The 19558-nt window shown below is 54.4% G+C and overlaps 1 protein-coding gene across 2 annotated transcripts; it reads left to right on the top strand.

Moving 5' to 3' along the window:
• Positions 1-1472: 1472 nt before the first annotated feature.
• CTC1 (CST telomere replication complex component 1) lies at positions 1473-18751 on the top strand. 2 transcript variants are annotated; one of them, XM_083185516.1, is made up of 24 exons: positions 1473-1583; positions 2151-2293; positions 5884-6130; positions 6326-6531; positions 8053-8188; positions 9774-10049; positions 10279-10407; positions 10486-10712; positions 11735-11909; positions 11997-12149; positions 12352-12460; positions 12896-12977; positions 13065-13362; positions 13441-13530; positions 13893-13985; positions 14065-14126; positions 14199-14299; positions 14366-14528; positions 14704-14778; positions 14873-15017; positions 15090-15151; positions 16294-16456; positions 16534-16651; positions 18520-18749. In XM_083185516.1, the coding sequence occupies exons 1-24, from the start codon at positions 1554-1556 to the stop codon at positions 18684-18686; spliced, it is 3450 nt and encodes a 1149-aa protein (XP_083041642.1). In that variant the 5' UTR covers positions 1473-1553; the 3' UTR covers positions 18687-18749. The 2 variants fall into 2 exon arrangements, with proteins under 2 accessions (XP_083041642.1, XP_083041641.1); XM_083185515.1 differs by having other exon boundaries at positions 14065-14299; positions 18520-18751.
• The last annotated feature ends 807 nt before the right edge of the window (positions 18752-19558 follow it).

Below are 19558 nucleotides of genomic sequence, written 5' to 3'. Positions count from 1 at the left end.
GCGTAACAACAAATTCTGTGCCACCCCGCTGGAAAATTTGGACCCCCCCCGCCCTGCCTTACCCCTCCTTGTCTGTGGCCGGGACCCGCAGATCTACTAGTCTGCGTCCCGGCGCTCCTCCTGGCTCCTTATAAATAATGTTCCTCACAAAATGGCTGCCCCCTAACAGCAGACTGCTTTTAAGGATGCTGGAGGAGGCCTCCTTTAACATCATCCAAAACTGTCTGCTGTAAGGGGGAAGCGATTTTGTGAGGAACATTATTTATAAGGAGCCAGGAGGAGTGCCGGGACACAGACTAGTAGATCTGCGGGTCCCGACTCCCGGGCACAGATGTGGCAGCAGCGTAACAATAGCCCCCGGTGCCCACACTTACTCAGCGCCACCCCGCCGTCACAGGGTCTGTGGCGCTATAGTTACGCCACTGCCTTCAGCACCTCTCATATGTCTTCAGCATGCAGAGAGCTTGCTACACCTAGGGGCTCTTTTGCACTTCAGCGGCTGTGATAGCATGACATCACATGTGCCATGCAGGAGAAGGAAGCCGTTGGGACCAGAGGAGCGAATGAACGCCATCTGATATACACATCATTTTACCAGGGCCCTGCAGAACTGTCGGCGCCCATGAGCATCTAATCAGGGGACTGCAACATGTACAACGCTACCCGGAAGTGAACGGATTCCGCAATCACTGGAACTCTGGCAACGAGCATTGAACACCCTGGCAACAAGCATATAAAAACCCTGGCAGCGAGCAAGAAACCCCTGGCAAGGCATACCTCCCAACATTTGCAGCTTACCAGTCGGGACGCTGCTGCTGCGCGCCGAAATTTTTGGGGGTGTGACCTAATTTGAGGGCGTGGTCTATACTCGCGGCTCTCCCGCGAGGCCACGCCCCCATTTTGCCGCTATGGGGGCATGACCCAGAGGCTCTGTGAGCCTCTAGCCATGCCCCCAGCCTGCGGGAATAGACGCTGTGCGCATGCACACAGCGTTTATTCCCCGCTGCTTAGCAGCTGACAGGGGGGGACTCCCAACAGCCCCCCCGCACCGCGGGACACTGCCGCCCGCGGGTGGGACAGCGGGACAGGCCCTGACAATCAGGACTGTCCCTCTAAAATGACTGTTGGGAGGTATGCAAGGAGCTCATTCATTTTATCACCTGGAAAAATAAATAAGCAGTGAGACGTTTGATTATACAGAACCTGTTGTTATTAAAGCCTGGTATTGTTGATTGTGAGGAGTGGACACCTGATCATGTAATGGTGTGTAAGCTGTGAGTGCAGAGTCATCTCCTATAATATAACAAATACAGATGTATTACTTACCACGTTCCGAGCACGAGTTATGAGAGTATTCGGAATAACATTATATGTGTGCAATTCACCTTGTAGTCACCAGATGGCGCCAGGACCCCACATGTGGCTCTGACCATCACACTTCCGCCAGTACATCACACATCCCAGTGCGCCTGTGCCAGTTCCTTCCGCCAGTACTTCCTGTCTCACTCATAGTGGCTGGCAATGGGACGTGTGTGCAGGACTGGGTGACTGCCATGGACGCAGAGGGGCCACCTGGAGCCCAGGTCAGTGTCAGGCATGAGGTGTGTGTGTGTGAGATACAGTGAGGGCGGGTGTTGATAGAATCAGTGTCTGTGCTGACTGTGTGTCCCCACCTCCCCTCCTTGCACCTTTCAAGTATTGCTCTCCGCTGCCGTGCTTATAGCACACTCTGGTCTGTATTTCAATGCTGGCACACAGACCAGAGTGTGCTAGAAGCATCATAGCAAAGAACGACACCTCCGGCTGGGAAGAGGAACTACATGGGTTTTGAATGAAGACTAGATGACATTCTTGGTAGGGATCAGTGTGATCACTATCGATTATACTATCGATGAGGAGCTGCGATTGGCCATCGATGGATGTCAATTATGGCATCTGAGACCATCAATGGTGTTTTTTCATTGAATGTCCCGCCACCTAATCACAGTTTGAGGGGGCGGGGTTTTGTGGTTGTCTCCGCCTTGCATTTAAAAAAAAAAAAAGATTTGTGCCATCTTTGGAGGGAAACAAAAGCATTTGACATCAGTCATAAATAATTGATGATTGTAAAACATCGATGGCCATCCCTAATTCCTGGTTATGTCACACAGGTCACCGCCTGGCTGGAGGCTGCTCGGAGACATGTCCTGGATAATGTGTGTGAAGAAAGCCAGGACAGAGGGGCTCCTGACATCTGTGATGCCGTCATTAAATGTATCCAGACCATTTGTCCCCAACTTCCTCTCAGCTACAGGTATATGCTCCCGGTTACAGCTATATGCTCCCGGTTACAGCTATATGCTCCCGGTTACAGCTATATGCTCCCGGTAACAGCTATATGCTCCCGGTTACACTCCCGCTGCTTCTATGATCCCATCATTAGCACTAGAGTTACATTATTATATCAATAGTCCTAGCGGTGCATTATCCCCAGTCACAGTTCTAGAGGCGTTGTGTCCTTAGTAACTGCATCCCCTTTAGAATGTAAGCTCTCGTGAGCAGGGCCCTCCTCATAGTGCCTATCGCTAGTCCTGGAGGCACATAATGCCTATCGCTAGTCCTAGAGGTGCGTAATGCCTATCGCTAGTCCTAGAGGTGCATGGTGCCTATCGCTAGTCCTGTGTCCTGTAGTGCGTAATGCCTATCGCTAGTCCTGGAGGCACATAATGGCTATCGCTAGTCCTAGAGGTGCGTAATGCCTATCACTAGTCCAGTAGTGTGTAATGCCTATCGCTAGTCCTAGAGGTGCGTAATGCCTATCACTAGTCCAGTAGTGTGTAATGCCTATCGCTAGTCCTAGAGGTGCGTAATGCCTATCACTAGTCCAGTAGTGTGTAATGCCTATCACTAGTCCTAGAGGTGCATAGTGCCTATCGCTAGTCCTAGAGGTGCGTAATGCCTATAACTAGTCCAGTAGTGTGTAATGCCTATCGCTAGTCCTAGAGGTGCATAGTGCCTATCGCTAGTCCAGTAGTGCGTAATGCCTATCGCTAGTCCTGGAGGCACATAATGGCTATCGCTAGTCCTAGAGGTGCGTAATGCCTATCACTAGTCCAGTAGTGTGTAATGCCTATCGCTAGTCCAGTAGTGTGTAATGCCTATCGCTAGTCCTAGAGGTGCGTAATGCCTATCACTAGTCCAGTAGTGTGTAATGCCTATCGCTAGTCCTAGAGGTGCGTAATGCCTATCACTAGTCCAGTAGTGTGTAATGCCTATCACTAGTCCTAGAGGTGCATAGTGCCTATCGCTAGTCCTAGAGGTGCGTAATGCCTATAACTAGTCCAGTAGTGTGTAATGCCTATCGCTAGTCCTAGAGGTGCATAGTGCCTATCGCTAGTCCAGTAGTGCGTAATGCCTATCGCTAGTCCTGGAGGCACATAATGCCTATCGCTAGTCCTAGAGGTGCGTAATGCCTATCGCTAGTCCAGTAGTGTGTAATGCCTATCGCTAGTCCTAGAGGTGCGTAATGCCTATCGCTAGTCCTAGAGGTGCGTAATGCCTATCGCTAGTCCTAGAGGTGCGTAATGCCTATCGCTAGTCCAGTAGTGTGTAATGCCTATCGCTAGTCCTAGAGGTGCGTAATGCCTATCGCTAGTCCTAGAGGTGCGTAATGCCTATCGCTAGTCCTGGAGGTGCACAATGCCTATCGCTAGTCCTAGAGGTGCGTAATGCCTATCGCTAGTCCTAGAGGTGCGTAATGCCTATCGCTAGTCCTAGAGGTGCGTAATGCCTATCGCTAGTCCTAGAGGTGCGTAATGCCTATCGCTAGTCCTAGAGGTGCGTAATGCCTATCGCTAGTCCTAGAGGTGCATAATGCCTATCGCTAGTCCTAGAGGTGCGTAATGCCTATCGCTAGTCCTAGAGGTGCGTAATGCCTATCGCTAGTCCTAGAGGTGCGTAATACCTATCGCTAGTCCTGGAGGTGAGTAATGCCTATCGCTGGTCCTGGAGGTGCGTAATGCCTATCGCTAGTACTAGAGGTGCATAATGCCTATCGCTAGTCCTAGAGGTGCGTAATGCCTATCGCTAGTCCTAGAGGTGCGTAATGCCTATCGCTAGTCCTAGAGGTGCGTAATACCTATCGCTAGTCCTGGAGGTGAGTAATGCCTATCGCTGGTCCTGGAGGTGCGTAATGCCTATCGCTAGTACTAGAGGTGCATAATGCCTATCGCTAGTCCTAGAGGTGCGTAATGCCTATCGCTAGTCCTAGAGGTGCGTAATGCCTATCGCTAGTCCTAGAGGTGCGTAATGCCTATCGCTAGTCCTGGAGGCACATAATGCCTATCGCTGGTCCTGGAGGTGCGTAATGCCTATCGCTAGTCCTGGAGGTGCGTAATGCCTATCGCTAGTCCTGGAGGTGCGTAATGCCTATCGCTAGTCCTGGAGGTGCGTAATGCCTATCGCTAGTCCTAGAGGTGAGTAATGCCTATCGCTAGTCCTAGAGGTGCATAATGCCTATCGCTAGTCCTAGAGGTGCGTAATGCCTATCGCTAGTCCTAGAGGTGCGTAATGCATATCGCTAGTCCTAGAGGTGCGTAATGCCTATCGCTAGTCCTAGAGGTGCGTAATGCCTATCGCTAGTCCTAGAGGTGCGTAATGCCTATCGCTAGTCCTGGAGGTGCGTAATGCCTATCGCTAGTCCTAGAGGTGCGTAATGCCTATCGCTAGTCCTAGAGGTGCGTAATGCCTATTGCTAGTCCTAGAGGTGCATGGTGCCTATCGCTAGTCCTAGAGGTGCGTAATGCCTATCGCTAGTCCTAGAGGTGCGTAATGCCTATCGCTAGTCCTAGAGGTGCGTAATGCCTATCGCTAGTCCTAGAGGTGCATGGTGCCTATCGCTAGTCCTAGAGGTGCGTAATGTGTATCATTAGTCCTAGAGGTGCATGATGCCTATCGCTAGTCCTGGAGGTGCGTAATGCCTATCGCTAGTCCTAGAGGTGCGTAATGCCTATCGCTAGTCCTAGAGGTGCGTAATGCCTATCGCTAGTCCTAGAGGTGCGTAATGCCTATCGCTAGTCCTAGAGGTGCGTAATGCCTATCGCTAGTCCTAGAGGTGCGTAATGCCTATCGCTAGTCCTAGAGGTGCATGGTGCCTATCGCTAGTCCTAGAGGTGCGTAATGCGTATCATTAGTCCTAGAGGTACATGATGCCTATCGCTAGTCCTGGAGGTGCATGATGCCTATCGCTAGTCCTAGAGGTGCGTAATGCCTATCGCTAGTCCTAGAGGTGCGTAATGCCTATCGCTAGTCCTAGAGGTGCGTAATGCCTATCGCTAGTCCTAGAGGTGCGTAATGCCTATCGCTGGTCCTGGAGGTGCGTAATGCCTATCGCTAGTCCTAGAGGTGCGTAATGCCTATCGCTAGTCTTAGAGGTGCGTAATGCCTATCGCTAGTCTTAGAGGTGCGTAATGCCTATCGCTAGTCCTAGAGGTGCGTAATGCCTATCGCTAGTCCTAGAGGTGCGTAATGCCTATCGCTAGTCCTAGAGGTGCGTAATGCCTATCGCTAGTCCTAGAGGTGCGTAATGCCTATCGCTAGTCCTAGAGGTGCGTAATGCCTATCGCTAGTCCTAGAGGTGCGTAATGCCTATCGCTAGTCCTAGAGGTGCGTAATGCCTATTGCTAGTCCTAGAGGTGCGTAATGCCTATCGCTAGTCCTAGAGGTGCATAATGCGTATCGTAAGTACTGGAGGCGTAGAGTCCCCTGCGACGGTCCTAGAGGTGACATGGATATGTTGGTGGCTATCCCTAGAGGTTGGTGTTCTGTAGTATACACCTGCTGCTGTCCTGCAATGTTATAACTGGTCATTAATCTACTGTCTCTTATCTCCCCCCTCCCCCCCAGTTTCACCCCGGTATCTCAGCTCCTCTCCCTCCAGCGCTCCCCGTGCGTTTCCCTCTTGGGTTGGGACACAGAGCAGTTCCAGCGATGGAGTGACGAGGGTGCGGAGCAGATGGCGGATATGGACACCATCCTGCCAAGAGCCCGCCTCCTCCTGGTCGGATACATATCAGACTACCTGCACGGGGGCAATTTAGTGCATGATGGGAACTTGTATATCAGAGATGCCAGCGGCTGTGTAATGTGTGAGGTGAGATGGCTGCACCGCCAGCGCTGTGTATACTGTAGTGTACACGTGTCCATAGATCTCCCTGTTCTAAGAAGACTTCTGATTGGTTGCTATAGGTTACAGCACAACATTGCTCTCAGCTATGCACGCAGTTACCACTAGGTGGCAGTAATATGCAGAACTACCCATGACAACTGTAGCATTGTCTCTCTGCAGATGACGCAGTTTGATTTGTCATTGCTGGGGTCCCTGGTTCTGCTTCCATGTTGGTCTTACATTCCCGCGAAGCACGGAGGAGGGTATGTGGAGGTGCTGTCGCCTCCTATCACAATCACCCCATCTATGGTCAGGAAAGAAGTGCCAAGTCCTGCCGGTGTCACATCCATTACTCCGGAATATGCATCTCGGCTCCTAGGTAACAGGTAAGGGGAGGAGGAATCCCGAGTCTCTGCCAGCTTCTCTCATCTGGAGTCCCCTCCAAGAGCCCCCCTGCTCCCTCTGCCCCATCCCGGAGCCCCCCTGCTCCCTCTGGCCCTCCCTGAGGAGCATCCTGCTCCTTCTTCCCCTCCCAGGGCCCCTCTGCCCCTCCCGGAGTCCCCCTGCTCCTTCTGCCCCTCCCGGAGTCCCCCTGCTCCTTCTGCACCCCCCCTACTTATGCCCCTCCCAGGGTCCCCCTGCTCCTTCTGCCCCTCCCAGGGTCCCCCTGCTCCTTCTTCCCCTCCCAGGGCCCCTCTGCCCCTTCTTCCCCTCCCAGGGCCCCTCTGCCCCTCCCGGAGTCCCCCTACTCCTTCTGCCCCTCCCAGGGTCCCCCTGCTCCTTCTGCCCCTCCCAGGGTCCCCTTGCTCCTTCTGCCCCTCCCAGGGTCCCCTTGCTCCTTCTGCCCCTCCCAGGGTCCCCTTGCTCCTTCTGCCCCTCCCAGGGTCCCCTTGCTCCTTCTGCCCCTCCCAGGGTCCCCTTGCTCCTTCTGCCCCTCCCAGGGTCCCCTTGCTCCTTCTGCCCCTCCCAGGATCCCCTTGCTCCTTTTTTCCCCTCCCAGGGCCTCCCTGCTCCTTTTTCCCCTCCCAGGGCCTCCCTGCTCCTTCTAGCCCTCCCAGGGCCTCCCTGCTCCTTCTAGCCCTCCCAGGGTCTCCCTGCTCCTTCTAGCCCTCCCAGGTTCTCCCTGCTCCTTCTAGCCCTCCCAGGGTCTCTCTGCTCCTTCTAGCCCTCCCAGGGTCCCCCTGCTCCTTCTAGCCCTCCCAGGGTCTCCCTGCTCCTTCTAGCCCTCCCAGGGTCTCCCTGCTCCTTCTAGCCCTCCCAGGGTCTCCCTGCTTCTTCTAGCCCTCCCAGGGTCTCCCTGCTCCTTCTTCCCCTCCCAGGGTCTCTCTGCTCCTTCTAGCCCTCCCAGGGTCCCCCTGCTCCTTCTAGCCCTCCCAGGGTCCCCCTGCTCCTTCTAGCCCTCCCAGGGTCTCCCTGCTCCTTCTAGCCCTCCCAGGGTCTCCCTGCTCCTTCAAGCCCTCCCAGAGTCTCCCTGCTCCTTCTAGCCCTCCCAGGGTCTCCCTGCTCCTTCTAGCCCTCCCAGGGTCTCCCTGCTCCTTCTAGCCCTCCCAGGGTCTCCCTGCTCCTTCTAGCCCTCCCAGGGTCTCCCTGCTCCTTCTAGCCCTCCCAGGGTCTCTCTGCTCCTTCTAGCCCTCCCAGGGTCCCCCTGCTCCTTCTTCTACTCCCAGGGTCCTTCTGCCCTCCCAGGTTCGCCCTGCTCCTTTTGGTTCCCCCTGCCCAACCAGTTCCACCTTCCCTGTTCTGCCCTTGCCAGGTTCTCTGCCCTTACCAGGTCACCCCTGCCCCCGGTTCCCTGCCTTCTGTTTTGCCTGTCCGTTTTCTGCTCTCCTTCCTGTGTGCTCCATTCCCGCAACACTTTATACCTCTCTCTCTCTCTCTTCACGTTGCCTCTTTCCATGTTCTCCCAGGTCCCATCCTCGGGGATTCCGTGTCTCAGTTACCGGACAGTTGTCCTCTGTCACATCGCTTGTCCAGATCCGCAGCAAAACCTTCTTTTCCTTCATACTTGAAGATACAAAAAAGTCTGTTCCTGTCATTGTTCAAGTGAGTGTGTCACCGTGGTTGGGAGGGACAGGCTCATAGCTCCCTTCTGTCTGTGTCACCCTGCAGGAGGAGGGGCAGGCTCATAGCTCCCTTCTGTCTGTGTCACCCTGCAGGGGAGGGGCAGGCTCATAGCTCCCTTCTGTCTGTGTCACCCTGCAGGGGGAGGGGCAGGCTCATAGCTCCCTTCTGTCTGTGTCACCCTGCAGGGGGAGGGGCAGGCTCATAGCTCCCTTCTGTCTGTGTCACCCTGCAGGGGGAGGGGCAGGCTCATAGCTCCCTTCTGTCTGTGTCACCCTGCAAGGGGAGGGGCTGGCTCATAGCTCCCTTCTGTCTGTGTCACCCTGCAGGGGGAGGGGCTGGCTCATAGCTCCCTTCTGTCTGTGTCACCCTGCAGGGGGAGAGGCTGGCTCATAGCTCCCTTCTGTCTGTGTCACCCTGCAGGGGGAGGGGCTGGCTCATAGCTCCCTTCTGTCTGTGTCACCCTGCAGGGGGAGGGGCTGGCTCATAGCTCCCTTCTGTCTGTGTCACCCTGCAGGGGGAGGGGCTGGCTCATAGCTCCCTTCTGTCTGTGTCACCCTGCAGGGGGAGGGGCTGGCTTATAGCTCCCTCCTGTCTGTGTCACCCTTCAGGGGGAGGGGCAGGCTCATAGCTCCCTTCTGTCTGTGTCACCCTGCAAGGGGAGGGGCTGGCTCATAGCTCCCTTCTGTCTGTGTCACCCTGCAGGGGGAGGGGCTGGCTCATAGCTCCCTTCTGTCTGTGTCACCCTGCAGGGGGAGGGGCAGGCTCATAGCTCCCGTCTGTCTGTGTCACCCTGCAGGGGGAGGGGCTGGCTCATAGCTCCCTCCTGTCTGTGTCACCATGCAGGGGGAGGGACTGGCTCATAGCTCCCTTCTGTCTGTGTCACCCTGCAGGGGGAGGGGCTGGCTCATAGCTCCCTCCTGTCTGTGTCACCCTGCAGGGGGAGGGGCTGGCTCATAGCTCCCTTCTGTCTGTGTCACCCTGCAGGGGGAGGGGCTGGCTCATAGCTCCCTTCTGTCTGTGTCACCCTGCAAGGGGAGGGGCTGGCTCATAGCTCCCTTCTGTCTGTGTCACCCTGCAAGGGGAGGGGCTGGCTCATAGCTCCCTTCTGTCTGTGTCACCCTGCAAGGGGAGGGGCTGGCTCATAGCTCCCTTCTGTCTGTGTCACCCTGCTAGGGGAGGGGCTGGCTCATAGCTCCCTTCTGTCTGTGTCACCCTGCAAGGGGAGGGGCTGGCTCATAGCTCCCTTCTGTCTGTGTCACCCTGCAAGGGGAGGGGCTGGCTCATAGCTCCCTTCTGTCTGTCACCCTGCAGGGGGAGGGGCTGGCTCATAGCTCCCTTCTGTCTGTGTCACCCTGCAGGGGGAGGGGCTGGCTCATAGCTCCCTTCTGTCTGTGTCACCCTGCAGGGGGAGGGGCTGGCTCATAGCTCCCTTCTGTCTGTGTCACCCTGCAGGGGGAGGGGCAGGCTTATAGCTCCCTTCTGTCTGTGTCACCCTGCTGGGGCAGGGACAGATTTTCATCCCACTCCAATCCACAACACTGTTTTTATTACTGCATTTCCACAGGTTCCATCCAAGCTCTCCTGGTACCACGCTCTCCAAGTGGGTGACACGTATGAAGTGACCGCTCTATCTGTATCATCACTACGTGACTCCTCTAAGCACATTTTGGCTGCGACCTCCTCCTCCCACCTTCTCTGCCGTCCTCCGCTTACTGCGCCTCCCTCCTCCCCTATATGTGAGCGGTCGGAAGACACCACGGCTTCGGGTGAGGAAGGCAGCTGCCCCCAGGAGTCAGACAGGGAGAGACACCAGAAAGAGTCCAAGACTTTAACCTACCAGGTGAGGAGGCCGCGTGATCTCCGTCAGTGTCCAGAGTAAGGTGCTAGGCCACATGTCTGTAACGCACAGTGCAGATCTCAAGAGGCACCACAACAAAGGCTAGTAAGTAGTCATGTGATGCAACAACCTAGGAAAAAAGTGCATCATGGGAAAGAGTAGCAGGTACCATTAATTTGCTGGAAACTGAAGTGAAGTGACATAATTTGCACCATGCTGTTTTCTCCACTAGGGGGTGATAACGCGCATCCGGGATGCACGTGCCGGTCTCTATGAGCTGGATGGGGCCGTGGTCCTGTGCACCGCGTACACGCAGCTGCGGAACGGTGGGAGAGGTCTGAGGACGGGGGCCAGAGTGGAGGTGAGAGCCTAGGGTTACATTCCTCGCCTGCCATACTTCTGCGTTAACTTTGCACCACTCACTCTCTCTGTGTCTCAGGTATTTGATGCTCACCTCCAGCAATCTCCCAGCCCTCTCTTCCCCACACTTGTGGTCTCGTGTTGTCTGAGAAGTAGGGTCATGATCCGCCGATTCTCACATCTCAGCACTCCGTGTTCTTCCTCTTCTGGAACCAGTAATGTTCACCTCCACCTTCTCTTCCGCTACCGGCTGAGGCTCCCGGAGTATCTGTGGGTGTGCGACACTGTGGAGAAGGTGCAGGAAAAGTAAGCTCCACCGGTGGTGTTCTGTAGGGGAGAGGGCGTTATGGAAGGAGGGGATAATATCGGGGTGTATAAATATTGGTAGGCTTCATAGCAAACGTTGGTTATGGCACATGTAACTGTGACAGGGAAGGTGGCCCCTCTCAGCTCTGGGCCCCATAGCAGCTGCACCCCCTGCACCTATGGTAGCTACACCCCTGTATATAACACATGTAACTGTGACCGGGAAGGTGGCCCCTCTCAGCTCTGAGCCCCATAGCAGCTGCACCCCCTGCACCTATGGTAGCTACACCCCTGTATATAACACATGAAACTGTGACAGGGAAGGTGGCCCCTCTCAGCTCTGGGCCCCATAGCTGCTGCTCCCCCTGCACCGTGGCCCCTCTCAGCTCTGGGCCCCATAGCAGCTGCTCCCCCTGCACCTATGTTAGCTATACCCCTGTATATAACACATGTAACTGTGACAGGGAAGGTGGCCCCTCTCAGCTCTGGGCCCCATAGCAGCTGCTATGTCCTTGTCAGGAAGGATACATAGGAGGGATCCTGTAAAGATGAAAATGGTTTTGTTGGATACAGCATAACAAAGGGGGAATATATAGTGTTAATTCTAGTACCTGCATCTTGCAAACCCCATGCAGTTCCTCTTTCCTGCCTGGGGTTTCACTATCTGCTTTTGATGCTTCTAGCACATATCTGGTCTGTATATCAGTACTCAGAAACAGACCAGACTGTGCTAGAAGCACCAAAGCAGAGAGTAACACCCCAGGCAGGAAAGAGGAACTGCATGGGGTTTGAAAGAAGAAGGGGGCTAGAATGACCACAAGGGTATAAAAGCTGGAGAGAGAGATAAAGCACCAACCACTCAGTTCCAGGTTGCACCACTTGTAACCTTGTTCTTAGAAGCTGATTGGCTGATGCTTGATCTCTCTCCAAGCTTAGTGTGGGTGGTGTAGACCGCTCCACATGTAGTTGTCAGTGTGGAGGTGCCAGAATACATAACAGCCATGGTTCTCCTTGACCTTTAGCCTGTGTCCTCGTCTCATGAGACAGCGCTGCCTCACACGGTCCCTAGGTTCTGGTGTCCAGGGCCTCACGGAGATGCTCTTGCACCCCGCGTTGTCCTCCTTTACAGATGGGAGGAGTGAGAGGGACCTACAGGAAGAGATGTTGGCAGACACTCATGACTGTCCTCTGCGGGAGGTAAGAGACCGCTGGGGGGTGGTAGTGGGTGGCGTGTGGTGTCCATGACCTAATGCCGATGATGTCTCTTTTCCTCCTCTTCCTCAGTACTCTCCCCTCTCTCCTCCCTGGTGTCTCCCTCGTCTCTCTCTTATCCCCTCTCTAGTCTCCACCTCCCAGTATCTCCAGAGAGAGGAATCCAATCGCAGTCTCCACTGGTGCCATCACTCACGGAGATCTGAAGACCTGTCCTCCCCTCACGTGAGTGCCTGCGTTTTGACCCTGATGTTATCTGGGTGGGGTCCTGTGGAACATGATCCATCTAAAGCTCTTTCTATAGTGCACAGCTTCCATGTCGCTATTGCTCTTTCAGTAGTATGTAATTGTTGACATGTACCTACAGTCCCACACTGTACCATCTAGCTCACGCATGTTGTCTCTATGTAACATGTCTCTGCCGCAGGTTCTCCTTGGGGTGCTTCATGTTTCCTCAGCGGGATCTCTCCAATTAAAAGACCAGTGGTCAACTCTCAGTTGCCTGATCTTGCCGTGCCCGCCTATCGCCTGGTTAGGTGAGCTTCCATTCACTGCTCTTCACAATTCATTATCAACCAAGTCGGTCAGCACTCCTGACCGGTAATCAGCCACCCGTCCCTCTTGACACCCCCCCCTGGCAATCAGCTCTTGGTAATCAGTCCCAAGCCCTTCTGTACCCAGGTAATACGCATCTGTCCCTCTAGTCCTCCTGTCCCCCAGGATACTGACCTCCTGTTCCCCCCAGGGTCCCACTCTGTAGTTGGCCCCGGTCCCTCTTTCCCTCCCTGCCGCCGGCACCCGGCCCTCTTGCCCGCCCTGCCGCCGGCACCCGGCCCTCTTGCCCGCCCTGCCGCCGGCACCCGGCCCTCATGTCTGACTACACTATGACATAAGCCTTATCGTCTCCCACGGCTGTCCGGGTACCCTCGCTGTACTGGCTGATACAACTGCTTCTAATATTCCTCTTCTAGGCTGCGTCCTTGAGGTGCGCCAGTACCAGCTGGTGGCAGAGAGCATCCGGGACAGGGAGACCGGGGAGGATCCTCGCAGCAGGTAGCCAGCTCTTCTCCCTATAACAGATGCTCTGCGCTGTCTGTCTCGCCCATCTCCCTCCCTGTCTCATGTACGTCTCTCCCTCAGGACCTACGCTGTGTTTCACACCCGGGATGTCCGCGTCCTCCACTCTTCCAACAGCTGCCCCACCTGCCATGTCCCGGAGTCCCACCTGCCCATGCCTAGTAAAGTACCACGATTGGAAGATTCTTGGGCACAGCGCCACTTACTGATTGACAGTCTGGAGGGCAGAATGATTGTTCATGGACATGACAAGGGGATACAGTTCCAGGCTAGGGCTTCCTGGGTGGACCTCCAGGATCTGTCCCCAGAGGAAGGAGGCAAAGAGCCAGGGAGGGCGGCTGGAAGTAAGGGAGGCGAACAGGTAAGAGAGTGGTTCCCTTAGTCCTGATTACACTCTCGGTGGCTGTACGTGTACTACTCCATGTGCCTCTATCTACAGGTGGTCCTGCTGTTCTCGTCCTCCTCTGTGCGCTGGTTCCCTTTCCTCCAACCCAACAGGCTCTATCGTATCACTGCTACAGGAGAGCCGGTGAGACCCCATCACTGTATTACTGTACTCACTGTGTCACCCTGCAGGGGGAGGGGCAGGCTCATAGCTCCCTTCTGTCTGTGTCACCCTGCAGGGGGAGGGGCTGGCTCATAGCTCTCTTCTGTCTGTGTCACTGTGACCCCCTGCAGGGGGGAGGGGCTGGCTCATAGCTCCCTTCTGTCTGTGTCACTGTGCCACCCTCTAGGGGGAGGGACAGGCTCATAGTTCCCTTCTGTCTGTGTCACCCTGCAGGGGGAGGGGCAGGCTCATAGCTCCCTTCTGTCTGTGTCACCCTGCAGGGGGAGGGGCAGGCTCATATCTCCCTTTGACAACATCCATTACAGAGAATTTATATATTTTAGGACTCTGGGGTTTTTGATCTCTGCTCCCCGGGAATGCCGCATGGTCCTCGCTGCCTTACAGTCTGCAGTGCCTGGACACTAGAAGACGTGGAGGTAACTAGTTCTGTTATATACAAGCTGAGCCTCCTGCCTTGTATGTACTCAGACTCATATGTCCATTGTGTGTGCTCAGACCCCCAAGCCTCCACAGCGCCAAGCTGAAGGTCTCTCCATAGAGGAAGCGTTAAAGGGCAGGTCAGTGACCCCTCACGTGAGACATCCTGATATGACTGGCATGTTACTCACAAGTGATGCATTGTTTCCCAGCTCCCGTGGCTCCCTGCTGTCTGTGACTGGCGTGGTGTCGAGCCGCTGCATGTGCCAGACGCAGAGCACATGCGTGCGGTCACCCAGAACACGTGCTCCCGGTAAGCGTGATTCATCTTCTCGCCCCGTAGCCTCGGTGCCGCCTGACGCCCTGTGTTCCTCCGCAGACAGCTTCCTGCCGCCCGGAGTCTCCCTCAAGGTGAACCTGGCACAGTCCGACAGCCAGTCATCTGCGTCGGTTTACCTGGATCTGTTCCAGGGCCCCTACCCTTTGGGGCTGCTCCCAGGGGCCACAGTATTCATGCACGGACTGGAGAGGAGAGTGTCCAGGTATTATGTTGCATCTGGGACCCAGTGACATTAGACATCTTGTGGCCCTAAAGGGCATTTCTGGCTCTTGTCTTGTGGCCGCTGTGGGCGGACCGTAGCGGGGAAGCCGCTGACCCAGGTGTTTGTGTCGGTGATGCTCAGTTATCTGCTGGTGACGTTTTCATATCTCCACTAGGTCTGGCCGGGCCTACCTCCGCAGCGTTCCCACTACCTATGTGCGAGTCCTCAGCGCCCCGGAGGCGGCGGGCAGGTGAGTGCGTGGTACTCGCCATCCACTTTTTCAATTAAAGATGTTCTCCGTTACCAATGTGGCGTCCGCCCTCCTCTGTCTCCCCTCTGATCAGTGAGATTATTGCCGCGCCCGCACTTGCGCTGTTCGGGAGCCTGCCCAACCCTCTGACGCCGCAGCGCACGGTCTGCTCGGTGACCTGCATCTTCAGCTTGACCCTGTGCTGGGATTGCTCCATGTGTGGAAGCAGCTTCCTACAGGTAAATGCACAGTTCTAAGGCTTCCGGGGTGTCCTGCTGTCACCTGGCTGAGTGTCTTCTTCCCATCTCTAGGCTGCCTGCGACCGCTCCCCCTCCTGTAAATCTCCGTCCGGGATCTTCAGAGCCAAAGCCAGGTGAGTGCCCAGCTGTAGACCTATCTAATAGGGTCCGCCCTGCCGCCCTAGCTGCGTCGGAACTTGTAACGTCACCCCATCACCTCCACCAGAGAATCGGATGCGCAGCACAAAATGCTCGGTGTGCCTTATAAGGTGCACTCCACCAACTGGAAGGTGCCCGTAGGTTTGGTTTATAAGGTTGACCAGTGGCGGATTAGCCCCGGGGCCCCCACACATCTGGGGGCCCCCACAACCGCCACCCCACTGCTGCGGTGGCAGGTCACGGGTGGCAGGCAGAGCGGTCTGGCAGCGCAGGGTGGGTAGTGCTAACGGCGCAGGGGGTCCCTGCGGCGTATGTGAAGTGAGCGGCGGGGTCCCTGCAGCAGATGGGAGCTAGTTACTAGTTCCCATCTGCTGCAGGGACTACGCCGCTCACTTCACATACGCCGCAGGGACAGTGGCGTAACTAATAAGTATGTCCCCTGGGCGGCCTGTACCTCCTGCCTTGCGGGTCCCGGCTCTCCCGGCTCCTGCTGCTTATAAAAAAAAAAAAAGTGACATTCGGAAAATGGCTGCCCCCATACGAAGGACAGCTTTTGAGGTTGCTAGAGGCGGCCTCCTCTAGCATCCTCAAAAACTGTATGGGGACAGCCATTTTCCGATTGTCATTTTTTTTTTTATAAGCAGCAGGAGCCGAGAGAGCCGGTATCCGCAAGGCAGGAGGTACCAGCCGCCCCCGGGGGGGGGGGGGGGTGGTTAACCATACTCGGGGGGGGGGGGGGGGCACAGACCTTTTTGTCCAGGGCCCCCACACACCTTAATCTGGCCCTGGGGTTGACAGTGACTGGTTTGACACAAGGACACCTGTCGATGTGGTAAAATGTCCCAAGCGGATTGGTCAACATGGCCGCCTTCTCCACTTTTTACCGGTTTCTCAAATCAAGTCTCTATAACTGCAGAGATTTATGCAGGGGAACGATAAGGCGAAGGTGGAGGAACAGGGGTACAAGGGCTGAGATAAATGGGCCGGTTTGGAAAAAATCAACACAAAGACCATTGAATGAGTTGTTTTTTAGGTGACCGCATGCGAGGGGATGGGTTTGCCCACAGGTCTGAATTAGGCCCAGTATGTATTTGTCTCATCCCTTTTGTTGCTTCAGTGTGAAAGCGGAGGACGGATCAGGGGAAGTCCAGGTCTACCTCCAAGACGAGGCCGTCTCGCTCATGCTGGGCGTGTCCAACGACCTCTGGGAGGCCTTGCAGACGCGGGTTCTCTCCCGGGGGGCGGTGACGGTGAAGAGCCGAGGAAGAAGTGAGATGCCGGTGAGTATACAGCGGAGCTTCCTTTGGGCAGTCGTAAAGAGCGCAGCAAGATATCACCAACGCACTTTCCGCCACAGAGTGAAGAACAAAGTGAAGACTCTCTCGTAGACTATCTGACATTCCTTATGTCCCGGCCAGGAGTGTCTCGCCCCTTAATTCTGACATTCAGATGGTGCGAAGGAAAACCCCACTCAGGTGAGATATAAAAAGGGAAAAATATATCAGCGAATTGACAAGCCCACACCCCACTTTCACAACATCCATCTCATATCTGCCGCATACTGCACCAGCGCGACAGCTGTTTCCAAGACCAGCGTCATAACATAAATCTCTGCATTGATTGTCCATATAGTGTAAATTCATATAAACACAAACAACACTGGTAATGATTGAATTCAGGTGTTTCAATCAGACCCGTTGCCACAGGTGTAGAACATCAAGCACCTAGACATGCAGTTTCTATATGCAAATATGTGTGATACAAAATGTGTCGTTCTCAAGAGCTCAGTGACTTCTAGCGTGGTACTGTGATGAGATGCCACCTTTTGCGTGGTACTGTGATGAGATGCCACCTTTTGCGTGGTGCTGTGATGAGATGCCACCTTTTGCGTGGTGCTGTGATGAGATGCCACCTTTGTGTGGTACTGTGATGGGATGCCACCTTTGCGTGGTACTGTGATGGGATGCCACCTTTGCGTGGTACTGTGATGGGATGCCACCTTTGCGTGGTACTGTGATGGGATGCCACCTTTCCGTGGTACTGTGATGAGATGCCACCTTTGCGTGGTACTGTGATGGGATGCCACCTTTGCGTGGTACTGTGATGGGATGCCACCTTTGCGTGGCACTGTGATGAGATGCCACCTTTGCGTGGCACTGTGATGAGATGCCACCTTTGCGTGGCACTGTGATGAGATGCCACCTTTGCGTGGTACTGTGTTGAGATGCCACCTTTGCGTGGTATTGTGATGAGATGCCACCATTGCGTGGTACAGTGATGGGATGCCACCATTGCGTGGTACTGTGATGAGATGCCACCACTGCGTGGTACAGTGATGGGATGCCACCTTTGCAATAAGACAGTTTGTGAGATTTCGTCCCCGCTGTTTATTTCCTGGTTCGCTGTAAGTGATGTTATAAGAAAGATGAAGTGTTTAGGAACAAGCGGAAGACCAGGTTATATCAGAGCGGGGTCAGTGACTGCTAAAGCTCCTGATGCATAACAGTCACCAAAGTTCTGCTGATCCCATAGCGGAGTTCCCACATCCCACCGGCATTAATCACTGTGCAGAGGGAATGGGTTTCCACGGCCAAGCAGTGGCATGCAAGCCTCACATCACCGAGTCCAAGCGTCGGAGGGAGTGGTGTAACGCACAGACACTGGAATGTGGAGCAGTAGCAGCGTGTTCTGTGGAGGGGCGAATTATGCTTCTATGTCTGGCAGTCAGATGGGTGAGTCTGGGTTTTGGCGGATGCCGGGAGAACGTTACCTGCCTGACCGCATTATGCCAACTCTGATGTTTGGTGGAGGAAGGATAATGATATGGGGCTGTGTGGTAACAGTTTGGGGAAGGCCCTTTTCCTATTTCTATTCCAACATGACCGTGTCCCAGTGGGGTGTGGTACGGGACTCCGACAGTCATTATCCCGACTGCCTGGAGTCAGCCACGCTGCGGGCACGTTCTATTCTTCCCTCCTATGGGGGTCGTGGACCCCCACAAGGGAATATAGCTGGTGGCCGTCGGCGTTTTGACCATAGATGGTTGTAAGAGGGAGGGGGAGGGAGCTAGAGTATAGCATGGGATAGGGGAAGGGAAGGAGAAGGGGAGAGCTGCTCCTCCTCTGGGTGGAGGGCCATATTTAGTTAGGGGGAAGGTCACACAGAAGAGAACATCCAGCAGGGACAGAGTTTAAGGTTTGGTGAGTCGTGGGGGCATCAGACGCTCAGAGGCTTATTCCAAATCAAACATTATGCAATGATCTTTTCATCTGTTTTCCTGTAATGTGAATTGCTGGGTTATTGTTGGATAATACACCCTGTTTTTTATTGCCCCCCCCACCAGCATCGCCACAGCTAACACACTTCAAACGGGGTGAGCGAGATTACATCACCCACGTTCCCTCGTCACCCACGGTTACCTGTATACAGCTGCAGGAGATGGAACCTCGTGCAATATGTCACATGTTCAGAGACCGCAGCCAATCAAATCTCAATGAAATGACTGTGTAATCAATGTTTTTTTTTTTGTTTCTTTTTTCAAGTTAAATTAAAACACTATTTTTGTTACTGTACGGCCATGCCTCTTCATCTCTAAACTGCAATCATTTGATTTAAGGGTAAGAATAATTACATTGGTGCATGTGTAGAAGCTGCTCACTTTCAGCTACCATATTTATGTCAGCAATTTTCACAAGCGGTTTACAGCGAGACCTGTTCATGTGGGCATTCACAGGGTAACCACTGCACCAGTCAGCTGCATTTACAGACCTAGACATCCAGTTGAGAAAACAAACTGGCAACATTTGCCCAATTGTGTGACACAGTGGTTGGCATCGGAGTCTGTGGTGTGATAAAAGTAAGCCTGGACTTAATTTTAACTTGCCCGTTCTTGTGCGAATTCAGGGTGGGCATTGACAACATGTGACGTCATCCGCCCGCCACAAGCAGACAGGGCCACGCCTGCGTTCGTTGGTATCCGCCCAGTGTTTCCATGGGCGCGCTTATATTATTTTTTTTTGTGGGTACGACCTTGAAACGCTGGACGGACCTCAGCAACCGGCCCATGCCGGTCAATCATTTTTGGAAACGCCACCGGTGAGTGTAAAACTTGCCAGAGGCGTTTGCTACGAGGGTTTGCATGTGCACATCGGTGAATATGACCATGCGCAGACCTCCCCCCATTGGGGTGTTTAAACGGATGTGCCAACTTCCTGGTTGGGTACGGGGCTAGCCTCCATTTTTGGATGCACCAAGAATCCTTATTAGGTTGGATGGTGAAGGACTGGTTGACTCCACCCTTCAGTGATTTGGGGATGGAAGTTACGGGTTGTAAATCGTAATTCAGCTTTATAAATCCAGTTATTTAATGCAGGACAATGATG

The sequence above is a fragment of the Crinia signifera genome, chromosome 4 (assembly GCF_055691185.1).
Source record: "Crinia signifera chromosome 4, ASM5569118v1, whole genome shotgun sequence".
In the NCBI taxonomy this organism is placed as follows: domain Eukaryota; kingdom Metazoa; phylum Chordata; class Amphibia; order Anura; family Myobatrachidae; genus Crinia; species Crinia signifera.
The sequence above is the reverse complement of the archived record's forward strand: the minus strand, read 5'-3'. Positions and strand labels throughout refer to the sequence as shown.